Raw genomic sequence first — 10336 nt, forward strand, 5'->3', positions numbered from 1 at the left:
GCAATGCTTTTTGTGAGTGGAAGGGGTGAAGACACAACACTTAAAGGCACTTTAGACAAATCTAATAAACTTTATTGTCTCTGGTTTTAGCAGAAGGGAGAAAAAAAATCAAAACCTATATTCCAAAAACTTAAAGGCAGATGTGAATCTATTAGAGAGATTCAAATATAACCTTATTTGTTCGTCATTCTGCTGTCATGGGGTATTCTCCTTCCTTACCTATACTTCTTTTGCTTACTCGCTGGCAACCTTTGTTCATAAACCTTTCATCCCAGCGATAAGGCAATTTACTAAGTTTCTATACAACTGCTTACAATTATATTGTACTCACTGGACCCTTAGTTGATACTTGCTGATATATCGTTTTATAATTGTATTACATATATTTATATTCATTTTATAATTATTATGATTAATATAATGCTCCATTTCCCCAAATGAAATCTGTCATGAGGGTTTTAGTGCTTCTTTGTGTTGTTTTTATAGCTATTTATACTTAATAGAAATGTCATAAATTTTCACTGATCATGATACTGACATAGGAGGTATGATCCATTTCAGACTCCACTCACCCTCTTTGCCTCGATGTTCTTTCTTGATTGATCTGTAGAATCTTTACAGATAATAATTGCTAAATAGACATGAGTTTCAGAGGGAATTTTATTCTGTCTGTGGCACCATTGAGAAAAACATAAAAGTAAATCTACTTACCAGGAGGTGAATATTTCAGAATTTTTTCTTAGTTATGAGTTGTTATAAGCCATAAACCGAGTGGGAGGGAAAAATGTTTCTATGATCATATAATACTCAAGAAAAGAGTATAACCATAGCTTTAGGCTTGGAGTGGACATAACCATAGTCTGATGATATCAAACAAGAGAAATGTTCATAAACAAAGTTGAGAACATAATGTTTTCTCCATTTCATACTATTGTTCTGTGTAGTCCAAAAAGGGAAGAAATAAGACAATATACAGTTTCTGGTAATTCAGTCTGTGAACAATGCTGGGAAACTTATGTATGTATCTAGGACTCTTGAGAATCAGACCCCAGAGAATGACTTCTGAGCTTTTCTCTATGGGCAACAAAATAACACATTAAGGAGAAGCTGATGTCTCCTGCTTAAATTTGTTAAAATGGGATGTCTCTGAAGAAATATTAGAAATCACATTTAGATGTTTATTTTCATTTCTTCTATGCAGTTGTCTAAAAATCTAGTTTTTCTAATACCAAAGTGAATAGTTGCCAGGAAGATGAAACAAAGAGTTATTATAATTAAAATCATCATTCAAGTCAATATTGGTCCCTAAAAGAACAATATAAGTGAGAATAAATGAAAATGAAACCCAAAACGATATCTTATCAATATGCTACACTGACCGAAAAGGTGCAATAGTAGTAGCTCAGCTATAGTAAATGTGGAAAGTGGAAGATTATAAATTATCACAAAGTAGTCAAAAGCCATCACCCTAATATGACAGTAATAGACACCAAAGAAATGGCAGCCTATGAAAGAGATAGTTCTGTATTGTAAAATTAAATTTCTAACATTCTTTGGAGAAAAATTCCAGTTGACAATTCCTGAAAAAAAATTCTCATTGGAAAATTGGAAAAAGTAAATAGTACATGGAAGTTTAAAGTTTGAGGCTGAAAATAGTGAACATAATAATCTCCAGATTTTTCATGTCACTAATCACATATATGTCCAGTAACATCCAGGAGAAGGGAATTTGGACTCCACATAGTTAGATGATTTTACATGGCTGAATGTTAGTGATCAGTAAGTGAAAAGAAATACTTCTCTTTAATAATTCTTATGTGATAGTCATTTTTTTCCAGTTGTATATATAAAGAAAGACCCTAAGGGTCTTTTATTTTACTTTTAAATTTGTTATTAGAGGGAACTATATGACAGAGTGGTCAGAGCCCTAGACCTGGAGCCAGGAAGAAATGAGTTCTCCTCTAGTCTGTGTGAATTAAGAATCTAGGACACCATCAGATCCCAGAAGTCTGAAGGCACAAGAGTCACAGACTCATGTGTCTTAATTTCCCACCATGGCAGATGAGATTCCTGAACAGCAGAAGTCAGGGGATGTGACATATAAGGACTTAGGTGAAACCTTAGGCCAAATGAAAGATCCCAGGCTTGGGGTGTTTAGACTGAACTTGAAAAGCCAGCTCATGAAATCCTCTCTCTCTGACATTCTTTTGTGCTTCTGAAAGGAGCCCTCTGAGCCATCCCAACTTATCTATATGACATCTCTGGCAAGTGGGACCACAAGGGTTGGGAATCTAGGAACTTGGTCTTTGGTGCTCCTGACCCTTTCTGAACTCTAGCCACAATTTGACTGGTCATAATTTGTCTGGCCCAACCATGTGGTTAGCTTGGCTTCCTGGCCTCCACTTATGAAATGGACCAGGGCCCTTGGAGAATCTAGGAACTGATGGAGATGAAGTAACTCTGCTAGGGATTTACTTTAAGTTAGAAAGGCTGGAAAACATATTTCTAGCTTCTTTTCTCTTTACTAATAAATACTTATAAATTTAGTAAGAGACCTCCAAGATTAATTTTTATTCATAGCAAGTCTTACTTGTGAGTTCCTGTGTGTCACTTAGCCTTTATCTACTTCAATTTCTTCATCTATAAAATAGAGTTGATAATATAACCTATCTCCCAGGATTATTGTGAGATCAAAATGAAATAATATTTTTAAAACTCTTTGGAGAGCTTAAGGTGCTATATTAATGCTAGCTGTAGTTATGAGGGAAATCTTCCTAATGATGAATATCATGTATAAGAAATTAGGTAAATATAAATTATACATGTAGTAGATGAAAGATAATTTGAGAAAAATCATAAACAGCTGGAAGGCTGGGAAAGGGCTCCTATAGAAGGTAAGATTTGAGTTTAGTATTGAGAGAGAGATTACAAACAAAAATGAGGAGGCAATGAATCCTATAAGAGGATGGGGGCAACTTGTATAAAAACCACAGATAGAGTATAGTGTTCAAGTACCAATAAAAGACCAGTATAGCTGGATCCTAGAGTGTATATGTTTAAGGGAATTAAAGGATAAAAATAATGAAAAAATAGAAAAAAGATAGATTATAAAGAGCTTTAATTGCCAAGCAGGTGATTCTAACAATAATAGAGAACCACTATAGCTCACTGTTCCTGAAAGATGGGGAGGCAGGGGCGGATGTGACATGGTCATAGCTACATTTCAGGAAAATAAACAAACAAACAAAACCAGGCAGATATATCTAGCCAGCTAGAGTAAGAAGTCCAGACAAGAGGTGATGAGGATGATAACTATGTGAGTGGAGAGAATGTTATAAAGGTAGATGAAAATGAAATACTGATGATATCACTTATTTTTGAAGATTAGTTCCCCAGGAGAATGGTGGAGACCTTGACAATTAAAAGGAATTCAGAAGTGGAGAGGCAGGACTTTGAAGAAAAGGTAATGAATTCTATTTTGGCTACATTGACTTTAAGCATCAACAGCACATCTAGTTTTAGATGCTTAATAGTAGGGATGAATGATGGTAACTCAGCAGAGTTGTATAGATATGGAAATCATCTGCATAGAGATGCTGATTATATTGATGAAACCTGATGAGATCACAGAACCATGATTCTGCCGGAAGTCCCCATTGCTCCTGTTAGATAGAATAAGAAAAGTGATCTTGAGAAAGAGTTCATTAAAGAATATGAATGACATGTAGAAGGAAATTAAATGTAATGTGCCTGAGTTGTTTTAAAACTGAAAACAGAAATGGTAGAAGCAGGTAGACCTCAGAAAAAGCAAGGAAAAGATGACCCTTGCCCCATGTTTGTGGATATATTGAAGAACTTGAAGAATGACTTTATGACGTGTTCATTCTTTGGTGGTGGGATACTACTTGGACAGATGTAGATATAGTTGTTGGAAAATGAGTCAATTCGATAAACAGACATACGTTAGTGATTGCAGAGTGTTCTTCATTGTGCTTAAAGCTGGGAAGACAAAAAAAATAAAATGAATATCTCTTGCTTCAAAAATCTGGCAATTAGAATAAATGACTGAAACAACATATTGAACCTTTTTTTTTCAAACATGTACTAAGTGGGAGAGATACAAATGCAAAAAATGGAGTCAGTCCCTACTCTCAAAAACATCATATTAACAAAGAAGAAGACAATAACAATTGTGGAGTAAGTAGCTAAGAAGGAGAGTTTAGATCAGCAAAAGGAAAAGGAGTGGTGATTTTTAGGTTCCTATGCCTTCTCAACAAGGGATAGGTTAAATTTTTATTGTATGTATTTTGTTTTTGTTTTCACAAAAGGCATCAAAATAGAATGATATTATTCTAGACAGGGGAAAGATTCACAGCCTCTACTTTCTTGGATTTAAATAGTATTTGTTTTCATCTGTCCATATAGACCTTGTTTTCTATTTAGCTAAGGCCATAAAAGGCCCATTCTTGTATCTTTTTAGATATGATGGATATTCCAATATCCACTGAGTCAACAGAACATACTTTGATGCATATCCTCATTGCCATCAAGAGAAAAGGAGGTTCATGTCCAAAGCACCAAAGTACTATCATATCATTTTTGAGTATCATTTCTGTATGGGTGCTAAGTAAAACTTACTTTTAACTTTTCATGACCTATGGCTTTCTCATTCATGTAGCATCAGACCCAAAATAAAATGGTAGCAGCCTACCAGAGTCCTCTCTAAAAATATCATGTATCATAGAATAAATTATTGACATGTTCTTCAAGGGAATAATAGTACTGAATTGCCATTCTTAGAGATACATTCATAAATGTGGGAGTAGGATAGCAGTTTCCAAGCATTGGCATGGCATGGAGATAGAGATGAATTACAAATGATATGATAATATAAAACAAAGTATAGTTAAGTACAGTATTACTAGGAAGTAATATTATATTGATAAGGAAATATATCACTATGGATATGTCAAAGATTGTGCTCTGACTAATCATCTGGGTGGCGAAATAGGTGGATTAAATAAGGGTTCCAAACTATAAATATATAACAAAATAACAGGTTTATTAAACTAAAGGGAGAAGGGAAAGGGAATCAGGAAATAACTAACTTTTACCACCAAACAGAGATTTAAACCCTTATAACTTCCTATAACTATTCTAAACTAACTTCTTAAATTATTAATTAAGATTAGGGAGAGTGTGATAGGAGCAAGAACAAGGCCAAAGTAGATTTCACACAACTGGAGTCCTTCTTTGAGTCATGGAACAGTCTCAGTAGGAAGTCACCAGAAGCTCTGTTGAACATCCACTCCTCAGCTGCAGCCACAGAGATAGGTAGAATCTCAAAAAAGGCCCACAGAATAGGGAATCAAGCAACAGTCTCTCTTCCCCAAAGTTCTATAATCCCTCTTGCTCTCTAGGACTTCCTGGTTTGCCTTGTATGACTTCCAGGTTTGCAGGATTTCCTGTTCCTAGTAAAATTCCTTACAACAGTGGAAGGAGAAAAAGTTTTGAGATATAAATGTGAACCTTGAAACCAAAAGAAAAAAAAAGAGTCCATGGGGTCTTCTGGAAATCACCAAGAAGAGACTTTGATATACCTTTGTCTCTGTGATAGTACTATAAAATTTCTCTTTTTCCATCAATACCAAAAGACATCTTTCAGAAAAATATATAAAATAGTAAATTCTCAATTCAAACTCAAAATTCTTAAGTTGATGAATTTCACAAATTCTCTGTATTTTAGTTCTGGCCAGTAAACAGTTGATAGTAATTTTTTTCCTGAAATATTTTCAGTGATGGATGGTGAGTTGTACATATTGACATGCAAGGACAATCAATCATTTCATCAACCAACAATTATTTATTGAAAATCTACTATAGAATAGTACTGTGATAGGAACTGGAAATACAAAGACAAACATGACAATTCTTGGGGAAACCTATTTGATCAAGATGGCCAGTGCAAAGATATGAAATTAGAAGATTGGATATTCAATTTGAGAAACAATAAGAAGGCCAATTTGACCAAATGGAGTTGTAAAGAATAACAATGCATACTAAGAGTGGAGATGTAGTTTGGCATCAGTTTATCAGGAGATTTTTTTTAAATATAGAAGTTCATGTTTGATACCAGAAAAAATAGGGAACCACAAAAATTTAATGATTAAAGGATTAACATGATTATATGTGCTTCTTAGGAAAAACAATGTTATATGTTTGGATAATATTGTGGAGAAAGAAACTCTCCATTCCCAAATTCAAATGCAAATTCTATATATTTCTAATTTTATCCATATTCTCTCTCTACAAGGTCAACTTAAAATCAACTCTTGCCCCTCACATACATTAGCACATTTCAATAATTCCTTTTTCTTTTCTATTTCATTTAGATGCTTTTCCTTAATATAAACATTGTTACTTTCAAGATAATTAACAACACAAATAGAAATAATTTTTAAAGTTTATATATTTATAAGCTTTTACTATTTGCATTTTAATTTTTAGAAATTTTATTAATTTAAAGATAAATAAATACTTTATTCATTTAAAAGTGATTGATCTTTTTTCCTTATTCATTAATTTTTGGTACTAGTTGTAGAAACAAGGTATCTTTAAATACTATTATTGAAATTACATATTACCATCATGGTTATGACAGAACTCAAGCAACAATATAGGTCTATGTAAAATATTCAGTTTTTTCAGCTATTAATTTGTTCTTTTTAATTATCTTTATGTGATGTGGCATCTCAAAATTTTTTGGAGTTGAATTTGTAATTCTTAACAAGTTTGAACAGATATTAAGTTCACAATTAACATTTTTCCTTCTTTCAAGAATTGCTAATCATATAGATCATTTATCTATTCTTTCCTGTTGCTTTGATAAATTTGCATGATATACTGATACATTTTGCACAAAAAAAAGTTGCTAAATTTCTCTGTCAATGTTGTGTCAATATAATTTGGTTTTACAATCAAAACAGATGTGATATTTCAAACTCTTGTTTTATATTTAATATAGATTATCTCTTATATCCTAATATTGAAAATGTCTAGGGATTTTCTCTTCTCAAAGTAATTGTTCAGTCTTTTTCAGTTGTCTCCAAATCTGATTGACACCATTTGGCATTTTCTTGGCAAAAATACTGGAGTGATTTTTCACTTCCTTTTTCAGCTCATATTAGAAATGAGAAAACTGAGGAAAATGGGTTTATGTGACTTTTCAGTGTCACAATCTAGTGTTGAAAGCCAGATTTGAACTCAGGAAGACTGGACTCCAGGCCCTGTATTCTATCTACTGCACTACCTAGATGCCCTTTAAGGCATTACAACTTTTTAGTGCAAAGACATTTTGAAAGAGAAGCTTACCATTATAATGTATATGTCTAACCAATGATGTTGGATCCAAGTAACATACATGAACCCACAGACAAACACACAAACAAAATTAGAAGTATCAAACATATATATGTATATATATGTATATATATGAAGAATATATATATAAAGAATCTTTAAGTCTTGCATGATTTGGGGAGGCATTTGTTTAAACCCGCACACAAACACTAATTCACACACATGCACATACACATATGTATACATACACAACCATATGTATCACCACATGTTGAAGTTGTCATATGGAGAAATCTTTTACTGGCTCATAAAAGCTTATTGTTAAGTCTTCAGTGTGCATACATAACACAAAAATGATCAAATACTACAAATTAGGGCTTGATTTTCTCATCACTTTCATCCCCATCATTATTATCATTCTCTCCAGTGTTTTCAGGATCTTTGTTTCAGTCAGACTTACCAAGCCTATTTTCTTCATTTTTGTCCTTTCACATCACCCTGTTTTTATTTTATTTCTTTTGCATGAAATGTAGAGATGAGAAGATACTTTGGTGGGCCGGGGGGGGGGGGATGATATCCAATTTCTTAAAGCTATAGTTTTATTTTACCTCCCAAATTAAGATGCTTCTCTTTTTTGGAAGGTCTTGAAGTCAGCTCTCTCTCGCTTTTGAAATAATTTGTAAAAAGCTGATGCTAATGTTATTGCTTATGATTGGGGCTACTGCACTTTTTTCCCCCTTGTATTTTATTTTTCCTCACATTACACGTTCCATCTTTACTTACATATTCATGGCTGAACTGCAGATGGGTTAGAGACTCCCAGACAAAATGGATATTACAGTGTAGGAATGAATTATTAATTAAACATCATAATAAGTTCTTTAACAAATAGAAATATCACAAACAAAATAATTTTAGTGAGAAAAAACCTTGATGTCCATTAATTTCCTAAAAGTTTCTTTAACATCTTTGTTCCTAAGGCTGTATATTAAAGGGTTCAACATGGGAATCACTACAGTGTAAAAGGCAGTGCTCACTCTGATCATGAGCCACGAACTTTTGGAACTGGGTACACAATAAAGGCAGAGGATAGTCCCAAAGAATATAGTAACAGCAGTCAGGTGAGACGCACAGGTTGAGAAAGCTTTACGTCTCCCACTGGTTGAAGGCATCTTCATGACAGTTATAAAAATAAATATATAGGAGGTAAGTATTATGCCAAGTGTGCAAAGGGTATTAAAATTTGAAAGGCTAAATAAAATTACTTCAGTTAAGTGCTTATCAGAGAAGGAAGCAGAAAGGATGGCAGAATACTCACACAGAAAATTATTAATGGTGTTTATTCCACAAAATGATAAGATAAGAAGAGAGTAGGTGAATACTCCACAAGAAATTAGGCCCCATAAATATGATATAGTGACTAGAATCGCACAAAGTTTCTGGGACATGCTGACCGTATAAAGTAAGGGATTACAAATGGCTACAAATCGGTCGTAGGCCATTACTGCCAACATGAACATCTCTGTCACCACACAGGTGACGGCAAAAGAAAATTGCATGATGCAGCCCACAAATGAGATAGTCCTGTCTTCCACAACTAAGATTTCTAACAGTTTGGGTGTGATTATAGTGGAGTAAGAGAAATCCACAAAGGATAAGTGACTGAGGAAAAAATACATAGGGGTATGGAGTTTGGGGTTGTATCTAATGATCACAATCATGCCCAAGTTTCCCACAATAGTCACCACATAAATGGCCAGGAACACCATGAAGAGGAGCACTTGGAGATCTGGGAAATCAGAGAATCCTAAGAGGATGAACATGACTGTAGCACTCTGGTTTCGGTTAGCACTCACCATGTTTCCTTCTGGAGAGGATTTTCAAAGTCATAAGATTATGGCCTATTAGAAATAGAAAAAAAATAATTTCCATGGTCTTATATTTTAACAGAGTAATCAAGTATAATCCTCCCCTAATTGACATTATGATTTGTCACAGTTGCTGCTTTAAAATCTTCAATGGAAATAAAACAACTAGGAAAATAATAATAATAATAATAATAATAATAATAATAATAAAACAAAAGTTATTCAAAATTAATAGCTCTAAAGGGATTGAAATCTAAATTTCCCCCAAGCCTAAGTTAATCTCTTTGCAATATCTGTTTATTCTGTTCTAGTCTAATCCAACTCACACAGGTACCATATTGATTGGTCTAAAACATGGCTTAGACCATGTCACCTTTATCCACAAACTTTAAAAATGTCATTTTTTGACTTGAGCATCCAACATAGACATAATGGTTTACAATAAACATCTTTCAGTAACTTTACTCTTATGTACTTTTCCAGCCTTAATGTATATGATACCTCCTCTTGCACTCTGTTGCTAATAGAAATGTTACCATTTCTGACACCTACCACTTCCTCTAGCTCATATGTTGTTGCATATGCCAATACCCCTCTCAGTTGGAATGTACAATCTCCTCTAGTCTATTAGAATCCCTGTATTTATTTTTGTAATTCTATCTTAGTTCTTCCCTTACCACTCATTTCATCTTTATGTTTTCCCCAGCACATTAGCTTTGACTTATTTTGTTTTTTTAAACATCTTTTTCTCAGGAATGCTCCTGTTGTCTTCTCAAAAAAAAAAAAGGTAAGTTACTCTTGAAAAGGATCATTTGATACTTTTGTCCTTGATTAAGTAACACTGAGAGGAGTCCCAGGCAAATAGGGAGCATTAAACTGATGTTCTTAGATTGACTGAATGATTTCCTAGACAGTCCTTCAAATACAGAAATATAGCTGTCATGCATTCTCTACTTGTTAATTTTTCTATTTTTCTAGATAAGCATGCCCTAACTCAGCTCTGAAAAAGTATTGGCAAGAACACTTGGGTAGTTGTTCCTTTCTCCCTCTTCCTAGCTCTCAAAGATATTTTTAAATGTCCTACCCCCCTTTCTAACCACCTAAAGCAA

General features: G+C 33.7%; 1 protein-coding gene across 1 annotated transcript; it reads right to left on the reverse strand.

Moving 5' to 3' along the window:
* Window positions 1-8061: 8061 nt before the first annotated feature.
* On the reverse strand, window positions 8062-9218 carry LOC100020822 (olfactory receptor 5D18). Its single transcript, XM_001373142.3, has one exon. The coding sequence runs from the start codon at window positions 9216-9218 to the stop codon at window positions 8274-8276; it is 945 nt and encodes a 314-aa protein (XP_001373179.3). The 3' UTR covers window positions 8062-8273.
* Between the last annotated feature and the right edge of the window lie 1118 nt (window positions 9219-10336).

Source organism: Monodelphis domestica, chromosome 6, assembly GCF_027887165.1.
Source record: "Monodelphis domestica isolate mMonDom1 chromosome 6, mMonDom1.pri, whole genome shotgun sequence".
NCBI lineage: Eukaryota > Metazoa > Chordata > Mammalia > Didelphimorphia > Didelphidae > Monodelphis > Monodelphis domestica.

Coding starts and splice junctions, on each gene's coding strand:
- LOC100020822 (XM_001373142.3), bottom strand. CDS start 9,218: ATGGTGAGTGCTAACCGAAACCAGAGTGCTACAGTCATGTTCATCCTC.